Source organism: Chanos chanos, chromosome 2 (assembly GCF_902362185.1).
Source record: "Chanos chanos chromosome 2, fChaCha1.1, whole genome shotgun sequence".
NCBI lineage: Eukaryota > Metazoa > Chordata > Actinopteri > Gonorynchiformes > Chanidae > Chanos > Chanos chanos.
This window is the reverse complement of record NC_044496.1, coordinates 53,621,654-53,647,565: the sequence shown is the minus strand read 5'-3', so window position 1 is coordinate 53,647,565 and position 25,912 is coordinate 53,621,654. Positions and strand designations below refer to the sequence as shown.

General features: G+C 44.7%; 1 protein-coding gene across 3 annotated transcripts in view; it reads right to left on the bottom strand.

Annotated features, from left to right (window-relative positions):
- fgf13a (fibroblast growth factor 13a) overlaps positions 1–25,626 on the bottom strand; it is a 50,327-nt gene extending 24,701 nt beyond the window's left edge. Inside the window, exon 1 of one of the 3 annotated variants that reach the window (XM_030764852.1) lies at positions 25,461–25,626. In XM_030764852.1, coding sequence (XP_030620712.1) covers positions 25,461–25,593 — 133 coding nt within the window. In that variant the 5' untranslated portion in view covers positions 25,594–25,626. Of the gene's footprint in view, positions 1–1,392; positions 1,583–4,578; positions 4,610–25,460 lie in introns of those variants that run through there. The other 2 variants (XM_030764851.1, XM_030764850.1) reach the window with 2 other exon arrangements.
- Positions 25,627–25,912: the final 286 nt, after the last annotated feature.

Sequence of the window (25,912 nt, the reverse complement as noted above, 5' to 3'; positions counted from 1 at the left end):
CAATGTGTGTGTGTGCAAGTGTGTGTATGTGTGCAAGTGTGTGTATGTGTGTGTGTGTGTGCATGCGCGTGTGTGAAATGCTACATCACTGCTTATCTTATTCCACAAAACAACAGATTAATGCTCTGTTACTTCAACCTACTTCAGCTTCTATGGTTACCACGAAGCAGAGTGGCAATACATGACCAGGGTGCCATGAGTGAACTTGTTTATGAAATAAGTAGAGTAATCCGTCACGTCGCTGAAACCTCTGTGGCCCTCATTAACCTGAAATCTTTCCTCAAAGAGCTCCTCTAAACATTCATGAAAACAAGCTCTGCTATTCAGACTCAGCTCTGGGTGACCCGATGAACACATTAATCCAAGCTGAAGTCACACTGTCAGCACTGTCTGGGCTTTGATTTACCTGAGTGTTTTAAACAGAGGAGAGTCATCCAAACTGACACTACTTATTGTGAGGTGTTTAAGAGAGAGATAGAGAGTCTTGATTAACTCTAGTGTTGCATTCACCTCATGAGAGTGTCCAGAAGACGCATAAAACTAAAACCTCTTTCAATTAAGTATTAAGATATCTAAAATGACATTGTAATAATACACAAGAACTCAGTATAAAGAGCAAACATGAGTACAATGCATTTCTCTCTCTTTTTTAAAAAAAATAATGGTGTGAATTTAAAGAACAACTTTGACTCATAATCTAGTGGACGTTTCGTATGCAAAGAGAAAGAATGTGCCAAATAATAAAATATATTCAGTAAAAACTCAGGGGACTCAAAATGTATTTCAGACAGCTTGGTTTGAATCACGTAGCAGACTCCAAAACTTAGTGAAAATGAACAAAACATACGGGCTCTCAGACAGCTGATCTAACCAGGGGACTTCGAAACACTGTCCATCTGCTTAGGTAGCTTTTTCTTCTGTTCCCATTACAGCTGGGATTAACTGAACACAGAGACAAATATGGAGGGTGGGAAACAAAAGAGAACCAGTTCCTTTAAAATGAATCCTTGGGTAAACATAGCATTAGCAGTGCTGGGACTGGTGCTTTGAGATAGTTTTGTGTTTGCTTTGAAGTGACATTAGTTGGAATTTCCTTTGTTCTTTTGCTTATGGTCTACATAAATGAACTGCTACCAAGCATGTCAAACACATTGGGCTGTGCCTATGGACAAATACAGTAGGTACGTGAATGACAACGTGTTTCCGTGCACACAAACAATTCCTGGAAAAGACACCGTTATTACCCTTACGTTAGCCTATACTAGTAATGAGAATGATTAAAATCCCCTGTTAAGGAAACGGCATGAAACGAAGAAAGATGAGTGATGGTATAGAAATTCAAATGATGATGAAAAGAGAGGAGTTCACTAATATCAGAAGCAAACACCAGACCTGGTCGTCTCCTCCTGCGTTTCTTAGACCCAAAGAGTTTGACCCTTGAAAAAACACTAAGACGACTGGGTTTCTCGCATGTTCCTTTGCTTTTGTTCGGACTGCTCACGCAGCGGCAGGCGTTGGATTTCTCCCGCTCCCTTGCCTGCCTCTTCTGCCGAATAAGGGAGCTGGCAATCGCTGCAGCCATAGCCAGTTTGACGGGTGCAACACCAACAACTTTCCGATAAAGAGAATTCGTCTCTACACTGCAGTCTTCAAAGGCAAAACCGTCAACATCCACTGATGTCTTCAATTGCTAATATCCGTCATTGTTCTTTTAGTTTAAACAGCAGATGAGATCCGTGAACGAGTGTCGTTGAAAGTATCCTCAAGTGATGATAAAAATCACTGCAAGTTGAAATACTTGTAAGTTTGTGTAATTGGGGGTCGGTTTGTTGGGCGTAGGCTTTCTTTGAAATGTTGCATTTTTATCTCCGGTTTAAAAAGAAGCGCTCTTCAAGAAAACGAGACGCGGTCTTTACATTCACCAGTCTACACATGTGTGCAGGCAACGCAGCATGAGATACTATCTGCGTAACTATAAGAGCATTGCAACTTACAACAGCAATAAAAATTTCGCCAAAAGCCGAGAAACTATTGCACCATACATGCACAGGCTGTCGCTGCACGCGCGAAGAGCCAGAGAGATGCAGGTGGCGGGGGACGACGCTTTATTGCGCAGCCAGAAAAACACCTGTTAGCAAAAGAAGAAAGATCATTTCCAACGGTGCGTGATTTTATGGTCAGTCTGTCTCCTTTCCTTAAAAACGTGGTCCTGTCAAAACGCTTGAGAGGGCGTGAAAGAGAGACTTCCAGATAATGTTGGAGACAGCCCTGTCCTGTACTAAGTTCGTTCTCTATTTCTGCGTTAGAAGACGATTTGACGTGTGAGCGTCTCTGCTCATACGCGATGTCCGGCACTCACAGAGGGTATTTCAGACATGCTGGGTGAATATCCCACCTAGGGACAGTGAGGGGGGTGGCTAAAGTGACAGAACATACGAAGCCCGCACTCCCACGCTAATAGTATGAATTTACGACTGTGCCTCTAACTAACGATATTTTTGTATCTGAAGATGCAATTAATACATGGGTTAGTTAGTTTTATAGTAAAACCCGAAAATACCTCTGCACCGACAGGCGGAAGAATTATGAAAAGAAATGTGAAGATATGCAATAAGGAATCTATGCGCATTGCATTGTTTCTGTTTTCTGACAGATTTACACAAAGCGGCACATGTTTGATCCGTCTGAGAGGCGTTTGGCTGGTTATGGGTTCACGAAGCGCACGGGTCAGCCGCACATGGGGAAAACGGTGGCAGGCACCCAAACATAGCGTAATCGTAGTTTAATTTAAGCAAACAAGGGAAATGATTGTGAAACTGAGTTTTAGCTTTGTTCCTAGGCAAAGTATTGTAAAACAGTTATACAGAACTCGGGGGGGGGGGGGGGGGGGGGGGGGGGGGGTTCTGCGGAATAATACCGCAAATTCATATTTGTTAACGGCTGCCACTGTCCACCTATCCTCACAAACCAGAATAAGGCTCAGCATGTACCTTATCTAGTTATGTGTTGCCCCTATTGGTGGGTTGTTGCCATGGCAGTGGGGTGACTGTGGATGAAGAGTACTGCGCACCAGTTGTCCGGATGGAAGCTATCCCTCAGAGTTATCACTTGCAGTTATTCGGGTTTTCAATAACCAGCCTCGTGCGAGATAAAAGAAGGATATTAAGGGGACATCAATTTAAAAACTCGTGCGCTCGGAATTTTTGAGCGTATTATTAAGATTGACTGACTAGGGGGAATGCTGCAGGTAATAGGAGGAGGCAGGATGGAATAAAAAAAATGGATTAAGCAAAGTTAACTTCCCAGCCAAGATTCAGACACCGTTCTCTCACAACCGTGTATTTGAAAGTCTTTGTTTGTGTTTTAAAGTTCTAGCACCCAGAGGCAGTTTTATGGTGGCACTTGACTCATTCTTTTTGTGTGTAGAGCAAACAGAACGCCCTGTAACATGGCTGGGCGCCTTTCCACAACGCAATTATTTGCTGTCAGCTGGACACCTTTAATGAAATGGTTCATATGTTCGACGTTCGACCAAAGTTATACAATAAGTTTATATATATATATATATATATATATATATATATATATATATATATATATATATATATATAAAATGTAACCACGGCAATCAGTGATTCTGTTGTCCCACCTCCGCCCCTTTAAGCTTCTGTAGCTATTACAGTGGTGCCACCTACTGTACAGCTGTTGAGCGGTTAAACCTGGGAAAAACTATCCATGCAATAAGAAAGGAAGTGAAGGCAACATAAATACAGAACAAAGTCTTAAACGGTTCCAATAGAAACCCGCTAGCTGATATATCTAATGATATATATCACATTTACCTCCTTCTGTGGTTAGAAACAGCTTTCCACAAAACACCACCATGCTGAAGACAATGGGAACACTGTTTCTTGAATACAGTCGCAAACGTTCTCCATAAATGTATTTGGCCAAATTTACCAAAATAATATCAGACCAACTATGAAAATGGAGGAAGAATACATTGAAAGAATCTTTAAAATAAGAAAATAAGAAGTTGCTGAATAAATAAGAGTACAAGCGAACTAACTGATGCCTAATTTATCCAAGTACTAGGAGGAAGAAGAAGAAGAGGAAGAAGAAGAAGAAGAAGAAGAAAGGCGTCCTATGTTGTATTCTAATAATTTATACGCATATGTCAGAACAGTTAATGGAATAAATTCTCAAAGTAGAATTCTAAAAGTAGAATAGGACCAACAGCATCGCGCGCGAAGTATAAGCATAATCACAAAGAATTGTATTTGACGATTAATTTTCTGGTGAAACGTTCAGAAACAAAAATCGGTTTTGATTTCAGCACCCCGGACAGCTCCTCATGCCACACAGTGCTTCGAAGGCCACGTTATTAGACAGAACAATTCCATGCGCAAATAGCGTTAAAATAGCGTGTACAAAAGACACAAGAAAGAAACAACATGTCATTAACAAACATCATACAAAATTTACTCTTTAACTTTTCAACATAATGGCTTCTTCTTTCATAACTGTGTTAATCCTATGTGCACATATTCTGAAAAATATGAACAGGACAAGCAATACCTGATGTAGATTTTCTCAGAGGAAATGTCATGCTTCTCTCTCAAAGAGCAGAGATAATGTTGCTGAAAGCAGCAGTCCTCGGATCTTTCGGTACAAACAGGAAGATGTTGTCAAAGTTTTAACCATATTAAAGAAATCCCCTGGGATCAAACGAAAAGCCATCAAGGCGGGGCCAGCGTTCAGCGATCATTAATGGACATTAGTGACTTGCCATTACGACTTCTAAAGCGGTCATTAAAGATTCATTGCAAAGCGTTGTTGATCCGACAAACACAGGGGCGTCTGTTCACTAAACTGCAGAGGTCTGGGTCAAATTGAAGAGAGTAATCGAACGATGCGCTGAAATTGTACTTCCTACTCATGCAGAGCATAGTTTCCTCTCACATTACAAAGAAACGGCTGTAAAGTGATCCTTTAATGCGCCGTGTAAACCAGTTATGCCGGGCCTTCCACTCTCCACTGAAAAGCATCAACGTACATCAACGGATATGACAAAAGACATTCAGTGTTTGCTTTATTCCTGCCGCTTTGAACTTTGCCTTGCTGCTTTGAGCCTGAAACGCTTCTGAAAAATATTGCTTTACGACTGCACCAAGAAAGCAGGAATTTATGAAATTTGAAAACAGTATTTTCGGAGCTCAAGAGCTTTCCAAAACAACAAGCACAGTATAGTTATCACCACGTCTAGTGATGTTTTGAGAAGGACTGAATATCAGTATAATCTCTGATATGAAGGACGACTAGAGTAAATTTTGAATAAAAAAAATCTAGTTATCTGAAAATAGCTGATCTGAGCAGTTTAGTTTAGTTGGTCGACACACCAAGTTCATGTGCCTGAGGGCGTCGGTCTGTGGTCGAACACTAGATGGAGTAAGTAGCTCACGGTTGGAGTAACCTGTCCTGCTCTGTTCATGGAGGACTCTTGCAACTCGTCCTTGTGAAGCGGAGTATTTTATGCCGCGAGCGAAATATAGAGAAACATTATCCTGTAATACAGGACACAGGATGTGAATTAAATCCGAAACGATATATTGTTTCACACGTGAGTTTTCAGAAATCAATTAATGTGAAATATATCGATAATAATAATCTTTGTTGTTGGTATGGTGTTGAAATTGGTATCGTGTTTGTTTTAGCACACACCTAAAAGTTTTTGACTAAATAATAAACACAAGTATGTTAATCAGCTTACAAAAAACAAGTAGCTGTCTGAGTCATTACAGATTTGCTTTGTTTACGATTTAATTTCCCATATATTTGAGGCTGAAATAATGTGTTTGTGAAGGTAGCGCGTGATATATGGGACGAATAGCACTGGTCTTCTGTTGGTGTCATCGAGGAAAATTAATTATATTCTCTACGTGAGTCTCCAGAGATGGAGTGGTGCCTAGCACATTAATTTCGTAGTCATCTTATTTATGAGTCATATAAAATCTGTGCATGTCAAATAAAATAGGTTTTCCTGAGAGTATAAGAGAATGCGTGGAACCCTGAGCCTAACAGTTTTATTGCTTGGCCGTTTCTACAAAATACAATCTATAAAAGGCTGCCGGAAGACAGAGTCTGTCTCATCTCTCCACCTCAAAGTCCTCATTTAAAACCCTGACACATATAATTTTCCCTCCCGCGCACTTTATAAACCGAGCTACGTGTTTGACTTAGTCTAAACAGCCGCTTCCTGAATCAGCACCTAAACCCTTTGACAACTAACCTACGAGCTTTTGTACGGGTTCCACAACTTTGACACAAGTGACAATTCTGAAAGAGTGAGCTAATCCTTGATTAATTAAAAGTCACTCTAGGTCAAATATGCCACCAGAGCACAGGGATGGGTCTTACCGGAGCTCATACTGACAGTAATGAGAAAAAATGCTTAGAAAAACATACTAAGGATTAAAAACTCTAGCAGAACAACAAGGCCATGGTCATAAAACGAGTGCTTAAATCTCCGCTGGTATAACACCTAACGCGCCCCTATAAGGCGCGCTTTGCTTTAATACACAAAGTAAACCGCTCCAGAAGCCTGTCTCTCACTGAGCCACGCCCACTATTTTTCTCTCTTCCATTTCAAAACAATATGATTTTTCCCGTTATTGATGCAGTTAATTAAAATGTGAGAGAACGTTCAGCTTTTCTTCTGAAGCCCCAGTGTCAAAGCGGTGTAATATCCCTATGTACCGCAAGGTGTCAAGTTCAGATTATTTCTGCGGTGTCCTGAAATACCTTGTGTCCTTGAATGTCTTCAAAGTACTCCCTTGGGCAAAACTGTTCTGGGGCTAACCTCTCCAGTTCTCTCTGATCATTTATAATCACAGACCCAAAAGATGACATACGAGGGTGGGTGGTGTGGTGGAAGGGAAACTGAATGACCATTTTGATTGGACATCAGTGGCTTGCTTGTATGGACAAATTGTAGCATAACTTCGCTGCTGAAGAGAGCTGGCACAGAGAATGTTGTTACAAGAGTTGTGGGAACTTTGAAAGTAGCACAAAGTGTCTCAGAAAGATAGGTCAGAGATGGTATAAGGCAACTAAAGCTCTGAAGACACAATCCAGTTTTGCCCTCAAAAAATTCATCCCGTTGTATTAATCCCGCTCTTTGTTTCAACCATACGAACAAGATTTATGATTTTTTGGACCCAGACAATAGACTCATCAATGAACAGCGACAATGTCTTCCATTGCCTAAAATGGGACAGTAACATCGATACTTAAGCCTGAGCAATGACACTCCTCTTTAATTTGTGGGAAATGGATTTTGCTTATAGGTCAAAGACTGGGTGAGTTACAGATGAAACGCAGAATTATGCCGCTCATACAACTGTTGTGTATGAGCGTGTGCCGAAGCATTGCGACATTCGGTGACTAAAACCGTTCTGTGCTGTGGGATAAAAAGCGCCAGAGCTCAGTTTTATGCCTCCTGCTGACACACAAAGGCGCACAGATGGCCATACTGATCCTCACACTCTGCGCTATTCAAACTGGGAGTATTGGAATAGCAGCATCACGCTGCCCTCCCCATCGCTCTCCGACAGGAAAGAATGACATCATCCCGGTCTCACTCATGCCATTTCACTCTCTGGCCACTAGATGGGGCCACTACTACTGAGTTTCAGCGCAGTGTTTGATGCAAGGAGTTGCAGAGCATTTTGACCTTAGAGGCAACAATTTCCTTTGAGTAAATAAAGCAACATATTGTTTTTATTGCTCTGCCTCTGTCTCTTTCTCTCTTCCCCCTTTTCTGAAACAGGAAAAGAAAGTAATAAAGCACTGATGAGTTTTTAAGAGTCCGTTAAAATAAGAGTTTCTCTTGATGCAGTGCTATAAAAATGTCACATAAAACACACCAATATAAACACCACAAATGGGAATCGCATAGCCACGATCTTTATCTTGACAACATCTGTGTGAATGACTTAAAACTGAGTTGAAGTACCTGGAGATAAAACAGTACACAGAGCATGTAAACCAGTGCTGACAGCCATAAAAATAAAAAAAATATGTAGTACTTATGCAGCTAAAGAGAGCCAAGAGCATCTGCGAGTAACAACAGGGTCTCTACTGCAGAGCACTGGCCACCAGTGCCATGGCAATCGCAGGCGTTGTCATAGAGACAGTGTCTATACGTAAGAGGGGGAGAGCATGCGTGTGAGTGTGAGAGTGTGCGTGTTGGGGGAGGGGCGCAGCGAGAGGAGCGAGGACCCCATTTCAACCCCCTGTTTCTCTTATGTGGGAGAGGGATTTCAAAATCATGTGGCCACAGTGTCCTGCAATCTACACCAGCCTGAACACAGAGATAGACATACTGACTACAGTCAAGAACAGAGGAGGATAAAGGCAGGGAATAAGAAGAAAAAGAAATGACAATGTGTGTATGGACAGATAAGAAAAGCAAGGCAAGGATAATGGAAGAGAGAGAGAATGAGAGAGAGAGAGAGAGAAAGAGACAAAAGGGAGAAAAGGAGAAAGGAAGGGATATGTGGAGAGACAGGGGGGATAAAAAGGCAGAGGAGAGAAAAAAAAATGAAATCATTAGGATACTAACCATAACGCGAACGCATATGATGAAAAACATCCTTTTTTTTTTTATTTTATTCATAAAGATTATTTATTTCCCCTGCCGTTTGCGGGTGAAATGACACTGATATAAAATATCAGGACCTTTAGATTCAGTAAGCAGCAGAAATGAAACTCAGAAAAGACAAACACAGCAGGTAAAGAGGAAGGAAAAAGTGAAATATAAGTCACCAATGGCCCAATTACCTAGCAGTCTCATCCTCATTAAGCCAGTACAATGCATGTACAATTCAGCAGAGGTGAACTGGAGGACCAGTTCAAATATAGTTTTCAGGCAGAGAGAAACAAGCTATTTTCATCTGTCTCCTCAGACTCACCAACAATTCTATGACTTCAGATTTTACCCTTTTTGAGTATCTTTTCATCATTAAAACAATGGTGTCACGGACTAATTACACAGGTCATCATTACAGGGAGAAACTGTCAGCCATCAACAATTTTTAAACTTCAACAGAAGCTAATTATAGACAAAAGTTCAGCAGCCGCTCTCTCTCTCTCTCTCTGTCTCTCTCTCTCTGCCGCTCTTTTTTATTTTTAGACAAAGTTACAGTTAACTGCCCTAAAGTAGAGCTGTCCGCTGGAAATGAATTTGTCTACACGATCTCATCTTACATCATCAGCTCTGTCAGCCTGAACACTCACAGACTGCGTTCAATGACAAAAAAAAAAAAACTGCTCCCAGAAATATGTTTTGAGGGAACAAAAAACCGGCCCCTGGCTATCATGATAGTCATGTTTACCATCAGTTTTCAGTGTAGTGTCCTTCTCCAGTCGAGCTTGGCTTAGAGCAGGAGCTGTCAAGTTCAGCCCGTGGCCTTAGTCTGAGGGTTTAGCTCGTACACGTGCTCTCTCTGAAGGATGGGAGAAGTCTCGAATGAAAGAGAGAGAGCGAACAGGCATTGAGGCAGCATGACGGAGTCTGCGTGCCTGGGCCCTGCCGAGCTGCATGAGTAATCAGAGCCACTCTCTCATTATTATGGGGCCCACAGAGTCGGAGACGCGGCCTCCCCACGTGCGACTACGAGCTCGCAGCAGCTCCTGCTCCACTCGCACGCTCTCCATCGCTCCTTCCTTCTGCGCGGTGTCTCCTCGCGGCTGATGGAGAAAAATCGTTTAAAAAAAAAAAGAAAAAGGGCAAAGGCAGTCGGAGGTAACCTGCAGTCTTTACACTGTACAGGAATAATGGCCATAACATTAGTACTGTGTGAAACTACAACAGTGTGCTTAGAAAGAGCTTACTGCTGGATGGAGATTGAGACAGAACGGGAGGGGGGGGGGGGGGCGTCACTGAGCAATGGCCAGTGTGAAGTAACCAAAACACAACTAACTGGTTTAACTGAAATATCAGTGTAAAGAGGATGGTACAAGTGTTTTGATCACAGCACTCCATAAGTGATCAAAGACAGAACAGAATATAAAACAAGTGAGCGGCTGCTGGATGGTAAGAGGACACTGGCCCTAACGTTTCTAAAAATCTATGATTAAAACAAATTAACGAAGCAACCACGGGCAACATTGCATACAAGAAGCTACATTAACCAGACCGTAAGTAGCAATTAATCAACAAGTTACTACAAAAGAATCTCAATAGGTCTTTGCTTGCAGCAACCGAAGTAGCTCACGTCTGTCTTCAAATGAGGGCATTGCAGACGGATCAGTAAGAGACCGGCGCGGATTATTTCAGTTTTCTGGGTTGCTGTTTGTGTGTACCCTACTTTGCCATCATATGACCAGATGAGAGAGGACAGTGGAGCAATGAAAAAGCAAGGCATACAAAGGTGGCCCAGTTTCTATCACTGAAGTCCTTCTGACAAGACACAGCCTACTAGCTAAACCAAACCGATAGATAAATCTTCCAAGTATGAGATATTATGAAAGGAGTAGAAAAAAAAAAGTTATACAAATAAAAAAGATTTACATGCAGTAACAGAAGAGCCCAGAGCTATCTTAAGACTGTTTGTGAATGAACTGCTAGTTTAGAACGTACCAGCTGTTTAAAAAACAAACAAACAAACAAACAAACAAACAAAGACTGCTCATAACAAGAGAGAGCCCTACAGAGGTGAATTTAACTGGTGACCCTTAAGAATTTCTGCACAAACATTTATGCTGCAAATTCTTTATGCACATCCAGTCCTGTAGCCCTTATATGCTCACTTATGGCATTCTGTGTGAACTCAAGCATGCTAACCAATGATAATATCCAGTACAATTACTCTAGCCAAAGGCTGAATCCAATACATTACAGAGAACAGTACTTGTCAGAAACCATTACCTCTACTAGAAATGGTTCGAGTTTCTCAATGGTTTTGTGGCCAGAGATCCACTTTGACTTTGCTAATCACTCGCATTAGAGTGAAAATCCACTTAACATCCTCATACTCACAGAGTCCAGGATATTAGCCTGTAATAATGGTCGGTTCCTGCATTATACACTGCCAGGAGACTTTATTAATAACCAATGCCCAGTTTTATTGCTCTGAGTAAGGCCAAGGAGCAGTCAGCATGAGGTGCTGTTGACCTACCCTGAATCCCAGTCAGACAACTACAAATGGAAATGGTTTGAAATAAGAAGCAGGTATCAATGCTAACGCAAACCCAGTCGACGTCACATGGAAAAGTGGAACTTAGCTGAAAACGGTTGCTGAGGGACTTAGCTGAAAACCATGTTCAGAGGAGTCCGGGCTATTAGGACAGTTGAGCTGAGGACACACGGTCTGTGGCCTCAGAAAGTGACAGTCATAGCCAACTGTTCAAACCCTTCTAGATGATTCTTGAAGACTCTAAGTGTGACTGGGTGGCTAAGCTTAGCAATAGCTGCGCCATGCAGTCAAAAATAACCCAAATCACATCCACTTTGCCTCTGGTGCTGAAAATAGACGCGGAGGTTGCAAATGTTGTCTGATTAGCCAACTACGCCGCGGAGGGCCTCAAAAGAAAAATCCATTTATCATGGCACGAAGTTCATATTTCCTACACTAAGGCTGTGTTTCCTACAGAAGATATCTTTTTCTCTTTTTTTTTTCGCACTTGCACTTGCTTGGCTGCATTGCACAGAGGCCCGGCATAGCTTTGCGACGACAGCTGACTAGGGATCAGTATTGCAGGCAATCGGAAACGCTGGCCGGAAAGAGCTGCATCTGTCAGAGGTGCTTGCTCATAACGGGGGGTGGGGGTGGGAGGGGTTGGGGGGGTCTTCCCGCTCATCACACCCATTGGATATGACGCTTTAATCAGCAGAGACATGGCAAGTGCATCTCTGTGAACGTCTGATGGAATGGAGAAATTCAGAGGAGTGACATGGGGAATGGGGAGCAAATTACAGGCTGAAGCGCACCGCCGCTCTACCTAAGATGCTACAGCAAGTTTTGAAGATGTCATTAACAATCTGCTCCGAAAAAAAAAAAAAAAATAGAAAGACAGTTCCCAGACATCTGTGGTTTGACCAGTGAAGACTGACTGTGTAAGTGCTCTCATCTATACGATGCAGATCTGTGTATACTGATGTATTCCACTGCATGTGAAATCATTCTGAACGGCCATGAAAAGGTTTCAACACAGCGAGTGAGATGAACAGAGAGATCTGGACGATCAAGACATCAGAGACAGAGCTCAGCATTATTCATGTCGCACAACTGCCAAAGAAAAAAAACAACAAAAAAAAAAAAAACAGCGAGAAACAGCACAGTGCTGTCGACAGACCTTGGTAAATGGATATCTGAATGGAGACCACAGCAGTCACGTTCGATACAATCCCTTCTGGAAGCCGTAGTAAATGAGACCGGGGACCATTTCGAAAACCCTCCGTTGGTTCATACGACCGCAGCATCTGCGGTCATTTCAAATCCAGAAAAGTCTACTCCTCTAATGTTTCAAACTTGTGTCTGAGCTGCAGTCAGCTTTGATTTGTGCCGTGCGGCCAAAGTAGACCTGATCTCCTGAATTATTGATACCCCCCCTCCCCCCTTCACTGCCCCCACCCCAACCCATATTACTTTTTTTTCTCAGAAACCAGCACACAAGGGCGAGTGGAGATGATAGTTTCTTCACTCTGCTGGGTCTACTCTGTCTGCAGACTCAGCTGTCTCTCTTTGGGTAGTCTGGATTTGATTCAGCTTTGTCAGGGTGATTCATCTTCAGTGTGCAGGGCCCCACCTGTTTACCTCGGCCCGATCAAGAGTTTGCAAGGGGGGGGGGGGGGCGGTGGGGAGGAACCCCATCGCAGATTTGGTGCAATGGATGAATAAATCGCTGCCACTCCTCCACTCCCTCTCATTTTCTTTTTTCTCATTCATCTCTTCCCTCAAAATGAAGGAAAGGGAGAGTCAAGGGGAACTGAGGAGAGACGCTCAAAGGCTGAAAACAGAGACATTTATCTCAAAGATCAGCTGCAGTGGTTCTCTCTCTCTCTCTCTCTGTCTCTCTCTCTCTCTGTCTCTGTCTCTCTCTCTCTCTGTCTTTCTTTATGTCTCCTGTGTCTCACTGAAGGATGTCTCCCCATGAAGCCCTCTGTCTATTTGGTTACCTACATTCATTATGTAATGCCTGGGGTGAGTCTTACGTCTCTGCGCCCTTTGGTGTCTTTTTTTTTTTTTTTTTTTTAATCTCTCAATTCATCATCTTCTTTCATCTGCAGTGAAGGATCTGAACTTTTAAAATGCATTCAGATAGCATGCAAAACAGACCAGCCCTCTGAATAGGAAGTTCAAGGACGGACAGCAGATTCAAATTCTTTCTATTTTGCCATTCTGAGCCCTTTCCTGTAAGTTTTCGCTAAAATGCAGCAGTCGATTACCATTATCAATCTGGAGCTAACAGCATGATAACGATAACAGTGAAAGCTCTCAATTCATAGCCGTTAATGAAGTTTGGAACAAGGAAAGAACTCAAAGATATGTACCGAAGCTCCAGGCTCTAGACAGACCAGATGCAGTGAGTCATTTGGCTCTTATCAAAACGCCATTGGTTATTTTACTCAAACTAGCCTGAAATCAGTGGCAACCCCCCCGCCCCCCAAATATCTCTCTCTCTTCTCTTCTCTCTCTCCCTCTCTCTCTCTCTCTCCCTCTCTCTCTCTCGCTCTCTCCGTCTATCTGTCTCTCAGGCTGCCGTTCATGGTTTGACTGGGGGTAAAGACATAATATGATTCAGATGTGACACTGGGCTCCGGGGATAACTGGAAGATAAACTGACATGGTTAGGGCTTGTCCACTGGCATCCTCTTACCGCGCGACTCCATTAAAGTTACTTGATCCCACTTAAAGTCACTTGATTGTTCTTGAAAACAGGTGCCGCAAGGGATCGCAGCTGAGGGCCCAAATGTGACAGATCGAGCAGGCAGAGCAAGAGCAAAGACTATCGCTCAAAGTCAAAGACTTATCACTCCAGAAACTCCAGACAAAACAACGGGGCCGCTGTTGGAAGGATAAGATTTAGAAGGAGTGTATCAGCCAGTTATCTGTCAGTGGAAGCTGCAAGATTAGCGCTAGGCTAACATCATCACATTCCTCGTGCTGCCTCGTGACTGACAGTGATAAGTGCCTGTTCGATTGCCTCACATTACATCATCAACAGGACGGCATCTGAGACATGGAACGTTAGACTAACAAACACCCACAAACTGGCGAGCAAAGCTCACGCACAATTCTCTGGCGCTAATCAGAGGCCGTACTGGGAGATATGACAATGTCAACTCCACACTTAAAAGCCAACAGGGAAATCCAGAATCTGCCTTACAGCCTTTGTAGTTCCCCCGTGACAGAGACGACCGTTTAGAAGTTTTTCAGAGTGGCTGCACAGGGACCGTGTGTCTGGGAAGCTAACTGCTAGAATCCCGTAAAGTGGCTGCGTGTGGTTGCGTACTAGATACACTGCAGGTTAATACCATCCAATAACTCTCCTGACTCCGTGTTCATGGGCCGTACTTCAGAAGCTCCCGACGATGCCTCCTGAGTGGGGAGTGGGGTGTGGGGATTGTGTGTGTGTGTGTGTGTGTGTGTCTGTACGTCTGTGTTTGTTATAGACTCAGCCTCTAGGGCTCAGAGACCAAACGCAACGCAATCGTTCACTCGCACCTGTCAGCCACGTGCCCTCTCTCTCCCACACTCCCTCTCGCACGCCCACACACTCCTTACTCATTCCTCCCCGCTCGCCGCAAATTTGATTTGGCTCCGCGATGATGACTTCCTCCCTGCTTGTGCCCTGCATTCTGATAGCAGTGAGCATGGGCTGACGGAAGAGGAGACACTCACACGAACGCTTTCTGTAGTATGCAGCGCGGCCAGGCCAGCCAATCCTTTTACTCAAAACGAAGCTTGTATTACAAACAGCTGTAGCGTTTAAAGGAGTCGTGTAACACAAAGCGGGAAAGCTGCAATGCATTCGACAAGCTGTATGACGTCTAGGGTGAAGTGTTGTGTTGTGTTGTGTTGCGTTGTGTTGCGTTTGGCACATGAGAGATCACCACTTCGCACCAGAACCATGTATAATTAATGGTTTCTCATTACGATCGCTGGGCCAGCAAACCTTCAATCTAAACTCACGCTGGGGCTGCCAAAAGATCCTAACAGATGGCTAGCAAATTCAAATGAGAGAGAGAGAGAGAGTTTGTTTTGCTATCGATCAGCATCCCCCTGTCCTTTTCCGAGACGAGTAATAGAAAGTGAAAAAAAAAAAATCTTTGAAAAGAATATGGAGGTTATGAACACAAAGTTCTCTCAGGGCGGTTGCTGACAGTTCTTCGTGGCTGGGAGACGAAACTAAAAAAGAAACAACGCTCCCGTGAGCCTTTGTTGGAAATGCTGCGCTGGATCTGACAGGAGGGATTTAAAAACTCATAAATAAGGTTGACAAAGGATGCCTCTGCAGCGCTGTGTTCAACATTCAAGAACATTCTTACTGACAATGGCTTTTGTTTCTCCCTACGTTGATCACTCAGGTAATTACTTGGACGTTTAAAGCAAATGGGCCTGTTGTATGTGGTGAAATTGTACATCTCCCTGATTGACAGCGAGCGATGTCGACTCTATACTGTCTAATGATATAATGATCTGTGCTTCTCGTTATTTCATGTTCAGACTACAAAACAGTTTGCCTTCAGCTACAAAGTAAGCTGACCTTTTTGGGGAAGTACGCCCAGTTCAAACAGAGGCACATAACTGGGCTCAGACTCAGCGTTTCCTCACGCACCCGGTGACGCTCATACTTCCCGAGAACTCTCTTTTCTTCCTTACTGTCCTTAATTTAATCCCAGATTCCCTCTATCTATCCTGAGACAGCAGAGCTATACTCAAAGCCTGGCTGAGCCTGAGTTGCCACACAAGACAGTGAGACAGACCTTCAGGATTAACTCTAAATACAAGAAGCAATTGCTTTATTAAAGTGGTAGATTACAGTCAATCTCTTTCACGCAGTGGAGAACGTCGCGTTTTACAGCGGGATGTACTCTTAGTCAGCAGTAAGGGTAAAAGGAGCCTATTACACACACAAAGACAACACGTGGATGCAATGTAATCAGTTACGTCTATGGCTGGCCAGTGAACAATGTGATGTCTGGCCAGGAAAAAAAGAAAAAAATCCTTTGATGTGTGATATGTAAATAGTGCAGTATGTAACAGGATTGACGAATCTCAAATCTGAGCAGGTTTCTGATGAAGCGCAAGAATATACCACGTCAAATTTTTTTTTTTTTTTGTCTGATTTCAATATGTAATATAATTTGTTAGCCCGAGGAGCCTTCTGTCACTGAATAAACTCGAGCCAAATTCATTTACAGCTAGTGCAACACAAATATGAGACATATCAAATAGCATCAGAAGAACCATATCACTCATACGCGAGACTAAGCCAGCTGTAGAGTCTATTCATGTACATTAGCCTGTGTAAAGACCGCGCGACGTTAAGCGACATTTCTCGACGCAGGAACGTCATCAGTAATCTGTTTGGTTTGAGTCATAGAACAACAGCAGTATATTTAAATTATTTCAAAAAAAAAAAAACAGACTGATCTAACATCTGAGAGAAAAGAACAGCCTTAAGGTTGAGAACTAATGACAGAACACAAAAGGAATGAGGTTAAGAAAAAAAAAAAAAGAAGAAGAAGGATTTTGGTCTAAGGGCCTGTTTGTCTTTATGGACGTGTGATAGGCAGAGTGTGGAGCAGAGAGGCAGTTACAGACAGTCGTTAATCCTGCCTCTCCTGCCCTGTCTCAGACCCCCATACATCCCTCCCTCACTGGGGCTGGCTGTCTGGCAGGCGACCTGATCCACCAAATTGGGTGTCTGTGCAAATCAGCGCTGACAAGGACCCAGCCTGCCAGCCTGCACTCCAACACTAGGAGCTTTCACATGGAGGCGAGGTTTCACCTAAGTGTGTCAGCTAAAAACTTCCCTTCACCTGCCTCTTCATATGAACTCAACCCCTCCTCCCCTTTTTCACCGAGCCCCTGGCCTCCCACAGTGACACACTGATCCCAGTGGAATAGTGGGAGCAGGTTATGGTGAGGTTAGTTTCCATGGTGCCAGGGGACCATGCAGACCTACATCCATGTGTTGCTTTGAATATGGAACATAAGGCAGTTCATGTGAGCAGAGTCAAGCCACAGTCTAACCAGCTTGTGAACATACCACATAAGAGAGAGAGAGAGAGAGAGAGAGAGAGAGAGATTCCTTTTTCAGACAGATTGTTTGTTTCCTTATAAACATTTTCATAGGAAATGAATGTGTGTGTGTGCGCATCTGTGTGTGTGTGTGTGTGTGTGTGTGTGTGTTTGTGTGTGCGTGCGTGGGGGGGGGGCATAACCAGGCTAGTCAAAGAGCAAGGATGATTTTCAAATAGATCTGTTTAGACCTGAGCCACTGATCTCGTCTCTGACAAACTGGAATATCATTTCCACTCTGACAAACTGGAATATCATTTCCACTCTTAGTGTCTGACTTTCATCTTGTCAGTTAAAACACTGTTCTTGCATCATAAGAGATACAGGCTATACGTCTCAGAGCTTTTTTTTTTTTTCTCCTTTTTTCTTTGTAAAAATAGAGACCGTGAAAATAGTTGTCCTCAGAATCCTCCTGTCCCTGTTCCCCTGTCTGTCTCTCTCTTAAGAACAAGTGAGAAAATGGAGAGGTGAGAAACAGGTTGATGACAGAAGGGAAAGAGTGAGAATGTGCCAGGAGATGACTCAGGCTAGCGCTGGTCTAAATGATCGCACAGAAGCCTAGCTGTGTTGCGGAGGGAAAGTGTGTGTGTGTGTGTGTGTGTGTGTGTGTGTGTGTGTGTGTGTGTGTAAGTGTGTGTGTTTAGGGTTTTGCAGCAGCATGTGAACTAAAGTGCACCAATGAGAATATAAATAACTGAGATTTTGCAGGTCTTCACTTAGGACAGAAATATGTTTAAGAAGATAGAACTGTTATTATTTAAGAAGTGGCAAAACATTTTCTTTTGGCAACGGTTTAGGGTTAGGATTATTCATCACAAAGGATGGAAGTCTCCACTATATCATGAAGACAAATATTTGAGTGTGTGTGTGGTGTGTGTGTGTGTGTGTGTGAGAGAGAGAGAGAGACAGAGACAGAGAGAGAGGGAAGGTCAGGCCAGGCCTTGAGTAAAGCCCTAGCTTGAAAGCATCATCTCCCTGTTGACCAAATTTTAACAATGTTTAGCAATTCCTCCTTCACATGATACACAGAGGTCCAGACTTCTTCTTGTTAGAGAGGATAAAAATGGGCTATGATTCACGGCTAAGCTACGAGGGGCCTTGAAACATTAAGCTACTATGAACTCATCTAAAACCATAGACTTCTGAAAGTTTTAAACATATCCCAGTCAGTGAAGACCATTAATAAAAAAAAAAATACTTCATACATCTGTCAAATGTGATGGACGCTCGTGTGATTGGTGGCTTAATTTCCCGTTGGAGGCCTTGGAGGTGTTTTGGGCCCAGACTCAGTGTCATGTAGCTGTTAGCAGCAGGCAGTCATCAGGCGTTTTCTCAGCCTCAAACGAATCGCTGACTCAAACTTCTCAGTTCACTGTGCGGCTTAAAGAGCTTAATGGTGTTTACATTTCAGCTAATGTACGAGCTTCCACAGAGCGCCGCGCGTCAAACTTAAGCACACAGAGAGAGAGAGAGAGAGAGAGAGAGAAAGTGCAGAAACACTGTTAATCACACTGCCAAACAGAGTCACTTTAAAAGATATTTTTACTGGATCACTGAGACAGTGCTAAATAATGATATTTTTTGTAAAAAAAAACCAAACAAAAAAAACGATGTGTTAGTGCTCTGTTCCCCAGTGTCTAATGTTGCTTTAAACCGAAGGTAAAAAAAAACAGGTTTGAGGCTGGTCAAGACTGTGAAGGTAAAAAAACAGGTTTGGGGCTGGTCCAGACTGTGAAGGTAAAAAAAACAGGCTTGAGGCTGGTCAAGACTGTGAAGTGGAGCAGACGGAGGAGGCCAGGGCCTTGCTCTGACCTGCCAGCACGTTAGCTAAAAGGGGGGACCCGGGGAGGTGAGGGTACTGCTCCTGATGGAGTGTGGCCTCCTGTTCGGTGACTTGGCTACTCCTCGTCTGGGAGCCACCGGGAGCAGGCGGGATCCCAGCATGGGGCGGTAGAGGAAAGCAATACGGAGCTGCGAGATACTAAATCACAGAATGACTGAATAAGGACAAAACAGAGTTTAGAAACTGTTCTTTTCCCTAAATGAGTCAAACCAGGTAACATGTTCTGTAATGGAGAGATTATGTAAATGACGGCTGCTCGTCGCAGTCGCGGCTGACTGCACGTTGCCTGCTCACTCTCTTTCTGTCCATCTCTCTCGCTCGGACCATAATCCCCGCTGACCCTTGGCCTCACGCCCTCTCCTTCTCTCGCTCCTTCTCTTTCTCTTTCTCTTTCTGACCACAGTCCCTGAACGCTCTACCTGCGAACGGCCCCGCCCTCTCTGAGGCTGGTTTGAAAAGAAAGCAGAGCAAGAGTGAAGTGCTAATTAAACCGCACATGATAGAAGCTAATGGCCCAGATAGCACTAGGGCCCAGCAGTGATTCTGTGGTAATTCAAAATTTGTTGTTGTACACAACCCCTGTCTTTCCACTCTCCTTGGAGACCTGGTATAAAGAGTCAGGAAATGAACATTCAACTACATTAAGTGTGTGCGTGTGTGTGTGTGTGCGTGCGTGTGTGTGTACGCGTGTGCGTGAGAATATGTCCGAGCAACGCCTACTGCTAGACAAGAAAAGTGTCAGTAGATGATATACACTCCCTAAAGAGATCAAGATGAAGCATTACTAGGGACTCAGTAATCATGTATATTAAGAGCACTTAAACAATCTCCTCCTGTTCTTTTTTTTCCATTCAGTACAGAACAAGCCAAAAAGGTCAAGTCTGGCGCACTCTATAAGTGTGTTAAAGGCACCTCCCAGGGTCTCCCCCACGCTCCTCTGCCACCCGAGCAATTCCGCGTGATGACAGCGGAACAGACCTGCCATTAATGTAAAACACGGTTACGACAAGGCCTTTACACACACACACACACACCCCTACCCTCCCCTCCCCCCGCCCGCGCCCAGTGCAGTACAGTACTGAAGCTACGTCCCTGCTTCTCCTGTTCGCGTTCAACCTCCTCTCATTTCGCGCCGAGACAACGCTAGCGCCGGCCGCTGGAGCCACGTCTGCCCCCCCCCCCCGTGGCTCTTCCACATTATCATAAAGATGATTTATTTATGCTTTGTCTATTTGCGCACCTACTTACATAAACAGCTGGAGCTGGAACCTTGCTGGCGTTGGAGAAACAAAATAAATGAAATAAGCCATTATCAAGCAACAGCCACCGGCCTGGGGCAATTTGTCTGGCTCGCGTCCACCTCCCGTTCGCTCTCTCACGGCTTGGCTCCGTTTGGCGGCGGAGAGAGTGAGCGGAGGAGAGCAGAGTTATGGGAAACGGCGAGCCTGGCGTAATGTAATTATGCTACGTCTTGTGTTTCCTCAAGTCATGTAACGCTGTTTGTAAACAGGGAGGGGGGGGGGGGGGTGGGGGGGGTGGGGGGTCTAAAGCTAAACGGTCTAGAGGTTTGTAGCTTTAGGCAGAGATTCGTGATTGGCTGATTATGTTGTTAGACTGGAACACCTAGGGTTTTAATGAAGTCTGCAGCAAAGAGCAGGATGAGTAGGACTGAAGTCTGGCAAAGTGCAGAAGAGAAACCTGACAGGGAGGCTCTTAAATCATTAACTCACACGCTGATGAGTCTGCAGGATAACATTACAGGTAAAGACACTCAAGCTAAGACACTGATGGAGTCTGATGGGCATCAACTACAATGGGTCTCAGTCTATAACACAACTTAATGCTGACTCATAACACTGCCACGTTTCAGAAATGTGACACTCGTTTTCTGTCCAAAATAAAACTGAAACATTTGCACAAACTGGCACTGTCTATAAAGAGAAATCAGAGCTGTGGATGCAGAGGAGGATCATGGGAACAGGAGGACACAGGTGTTTTCTGATAGAGAAGGTCACATCTGCAGGCTTTGATAAAGACCCAGATAAGACATGCATTACATGGAAAATAACATGAATGCAAAGTGCTTTGGTATAGCTTTCATCTCTACTCCTCTGTGTGGAGACGGGGATAAAGACAGAGAAGCCCCGCATTTTGAATTATTGATGAAATGTCCTCACAGATTAGACCCCTAAGACACAATATTTCACCATCTATACAAAGCAAAAAAGAGTGTGTGTGTGTGTGTTAGGGGAGGGCAAGGAGGTTTGATATAATAGAGAACAAAAGAGAGAGAAAGAGAAAAACGACAAAAAAAAAACAATGGCCATTTGAAGATAAGAGAGGGAGAGAGTGAGGGAGAAAGAGAAGGGGGAGAAATGGAGAAGAATAGAAAAAGGAATAAAATGAAAAAAAGGGGAAGAAAAGAAAGATGGGCTCTGGGCTGGCAGTGGACTGGGAGCCCCAAAGCCAGGCCTGAAGGTCCAGAGAGCAGAGAGCAGAGCTGATGTGATCTGTGGATCCTTGGGGAGCAGGATTATTGACTGTAGCGCTGATCTGTATGTGTGAGAGTGTGTGTGTCTGCGTGTGTGTGTGTGCACGCGCACGTCTGTGTATGTGAGTGTGGGTGTTTGTGTGTGTGTATGCATGTGTGTGTGCATGTGGGCTTGTGTGCTGTGTATGTGTGTGTGTGTGTGTGTGCGCGCGCACGTGTGTGTGTGTGTGCGCGTGCGTGCGTGCATGTGTGTGTATGTGATGATGTGTGCCTGTGTGTGTGTGTGTATGTGTGTGCACGTGCATTTGTGTATGTGTGCACGCCGCGCGCATGCGTCTGTGTGTGCAGTGGCATGTGACCTGATTCTGATCAGTGAAAGGAGATTACGGAATAAGCAACAGATATGGCACTTGTGGAGACGGCAGCGGCAGCCTGTGTGTCTGTGTTCAGCACTTCACTGTAACATGTTTATCTGTTCCCCAGGCTCTGGTGCTGTACGTATGTACACGCTGATCCCAGATCAGACCACCGTGGGAGAACAGGCTTGCCTGTGAGGGCTCTCCGTGCTGCAGAGGGAGCCCTCATACAGTAGCACATCAGCTCCACATATCATCCTCTCAGATGCTAATGACACACAGATGAACGCCTTACATAACAAAGTTGCGCCTTCCTTTGTAAATTCAGTCACGTCCAAGCAGAGTTGCAGCTAGACTGAATAATAGATCTGTAGTTCTCCAGCCCCTCTCTCTCTTTCTGCCTCTCTCTCTCTCTGCCTCTCTCTCTCTCCCTCTCTCTCTCTCTCTCTGTCTCTCTCTCTCTCTGTCTCTCTCTCTCTCTGTGTCTCTCTCTCTCTCTGCCTCTCTCCCTCTCCCTCTCTCTGTCTCCATTCCCCCCTCTTTCTTTATCTCTCTTTCTCACCTCTTTCCTTCTTCTTTCTTTCTTTCTTTCTTTCTCTCTTAAAACTTCTAAACTACACATCTCTCATGTAGTGTTTCAGAACATGGACAAGCCCCTTTCATTGACAGAACACAGGTATGTTTTTACCTCAGATCAAGAGGTAAGCAACACTGTTTTCTGCATGCTGCACATTAAGGGATGTCTTTTAGGCTATTCCTCATGTCTGTTTACTTCAGAGGCTCTGGATTCAAACAGAAGATCTAGGTTGACTCAGTCGTACACTGATTGTCCTGCCAGCCTAAGAACATACTTTACAAAGAGCAGCAGAAGCAATAAATTGAGACAGAAACAGTGCAGCGTGTTCTGTGTTGTATCAGTGGAAGCTGATGTGTCAGCCTACTGCACAGACAACACATTCTCAACCCATGTGCTGTTTATCTTGTCCTTTCAACACAATTGAAAAAAAAAAAGGAGTTAAAGAGACATAGCTTGAAAATGTTCAAATGTTTACAGTTGCTAAATGTAGCCTTAAATAAGTATGTAAATTAGACAGAGAGATGGTGCGAGGAGACTGCTGATGGCTTACCCCTGCCGCCTGGCAGTCTGAAAAGGAAAGCACTTGCACATTTTGCACTGTTAAAAGAGTTCTACAAGGCTTTGGATAATGGACACTAAACGGATGAAGCAAGGCACATGTCCCAACCCCCGGTCCACCCACGGGTCGCTGCCCCAGCGTCCAGCGGCATGCAGGAGCTCCCAGCACAAACACTGCCCCTATGGGGCCAGCACACCAGCACTAACAAACATGAGCATTCTCCCTCATGCATCTATAAAGCACAGGAGAGAGAGAGAGAGAGAGAGAGAGAGAGCGAGAGAGAGAGAGAGAGAGAGAGAGAGAGAGCGAGCAAAGTGGGCGAATCAAGAAAGAGGGAAGGAGAGAAAATGAGATGCAGGGAGGGAGGTAGGCCCCATCCAAAATTAATGATAGTGCTTCCTTCACTTGCCTCCTTTATTTTATGAACACCAGTGAAAAAAAAAAAAGATTAGACAGTTGAACTATTTGCATAAATTGGAAGCTGAAATTTATCAAGATAAAGTATGAAAGTTTAGGAGACACCTGAAGGGCACCATTCATGAAAGCTGGAGGAGGAACACAGAGAGAGAGAGACAGAGAGAGAGAGAGAGAGAGAGGGAAGGTAAGAAGGAGAAAGAGGATGTGAAGAGGAGGTGTTGCAGTCAGCAGGTGTGCAAAAAAAGGCCAGAGGAGAGAGGGAGGAGCATAGGGATGGGGGGAAGAGAGAGGGAGGAGCATAGGGATGGGGGGAAGTGAGAGGGAGGAGCGTAGGGAAGGGGGGAAGAGAGAGGGAGGAGCATAGGGATGGGGGGAAGTGAGAGGGAGGAGCATAGGGATGGGGGGAAGAGAGAGGGAGGAGCATAGGGATGGGGGGAAGTGAGAGGGAGGAGCGTAGGGATGGGGGGAAGAGAGAGGGAGGAGCATAGGGATGGGGGGAAGTGAGAGGGAGGAGCGTAGGGATGGGGGGAAGAGAGAGGGAGGAGCGTAGGGATGGGGGGAAGAGAGAGGGAGGAGCGTAGGGATGGGGGGAAGTGAGAGGGAGGAGCGTAGGGATGGGGGGAAGAGAGAGGGAGGAGCGTAGGGATGGGGGGAAGTGAGAGGGAGGAGCGTAGGGATGGGGGGAAGAGAGAGGGAGGAGCGTAGGGATGGGGGGAAGTGAGAGGGAGGAGCGTAGGGATGGGGGGAAGTGAGAGGGAGGAGCGTAGGGATGGGGGGAAGTGAGAGGGAGGAGCGTAGGGATGGGGGGAAGAGAGAGGGAGGAGCGTAGGGATGGGGGGGAAGTGAGAGGGAGGAGCGTAGGGATGGGGGGAAGAGAGAGGGAGGAGCGTAGGGATGGGGGGAAGTGAGAGGGAGGAGCGTAGGGATGGGGGGAAGAGAGAGGGAGGAGCGTAGGGATGGGGGGAAGTGAGAGGGAGGAGCGTAGGGATGGGGGGAAGTGAGAGGGAGGAGCGTAGGGATGGGGGGGAAGTGAGAGGGAGGAGCGTAGGGATGGGGGGAAGAGAGAGGGAGGAGCGTAGGGATGGGGGGGAAGTGAGAGGGAGGAGCGTAGGGATGGGGGGAAGTGAGAGAGTGATGGGGGGAGAGGGCGGTGACACGACGCTGCCTGATCATAACACAGTCAGAAGTGTCAAATCCACCCCAGACTTCAGTCTGAGTCACAGGGATGTGGGGGAAATCAAGATGGCTAGGGGCTGAAGCACAGGTTGTGAGTCTTGGAATATTCCGAAGCCAAAAAAGGCTAACGCAGTTCCTATTCAGCAAAGTCAGCTCTGCTGGACGTTAGTGTGAAATCAAACCTGACAGATGAGCAGAAGAAGTGTAAGTCTAAGACCCCAGTTGTTTTTTTTTTTGTTTTTGTTTTTGTTTTTTTTCTTTTCTTCTGCTTTTGATTGGTGGACGCGTTTCTGGGTGACCATGACCTAAGAGTCATTGTCTCCTCAGAGGATGAGCTCCACAGGGAAAGCTGCCAACACACACGCGCGCGCACACACGCACACACACACACGCGCACGCACACACACACACACACATTGCAAGGACAGAATAGGGGCATATCCTGAGGGGGGGGGCATTCAGCAGGCAGACAGGTGTCAGGCATCCGCAACACACATATATCACGCTTAAACAGGACCGAAAAATAAACAAGCAAACAAATAAACAAAAAAAAAGTGAAATGAAACTTCAGCTTAGAGCAAAACAAAAGGCTTTCTAAAGAAGCAATTCTAAAGAAGAAGCATTAGGAAAGAACAGGAAAAACAAACAAGCAAAACAAAAACAAACAAACAAACAAAGAAACAAAAAAAAAAAACCAAAACGAACATGAATGATGCGTTACACACAAACCTTCGGGCTCTGAACTCTCTTTGAGGACGGCTTGCTTCAGTGTGCAGCAGAAGATTTCGTGACACTTAGCGCGAAAGGGGGAGGAACCTTTACTCCTTATATCCGCGGAATGGATGGAATCCTGCCGCAACATAATGTACTCCTGGGTACCTGGGGCAGCGTCATCCTGGACTGCGACGGGGGCCATAACAAAACGAACGCAGGGTTAGAGAGGGAGAGCGCCGCAGAGCAACCAAGAAAAAAGAAAATAAAATAAAAGAATGAAAAATAATTAAAGAAGAAAAAAAAAAACCAAAGCAGGAAGAATAAAAAAGCAAAAAAGACAACAACATCATAAGCAGTAACAGTAACAATAACAGAACATAGCTTTTTACACACACTGAGAGAGAGAGAGAGAGAAAGACAGACAGAGAGAAAGAGAGAGAGAGACAGAAAGAGGACAGTGAGAGAGA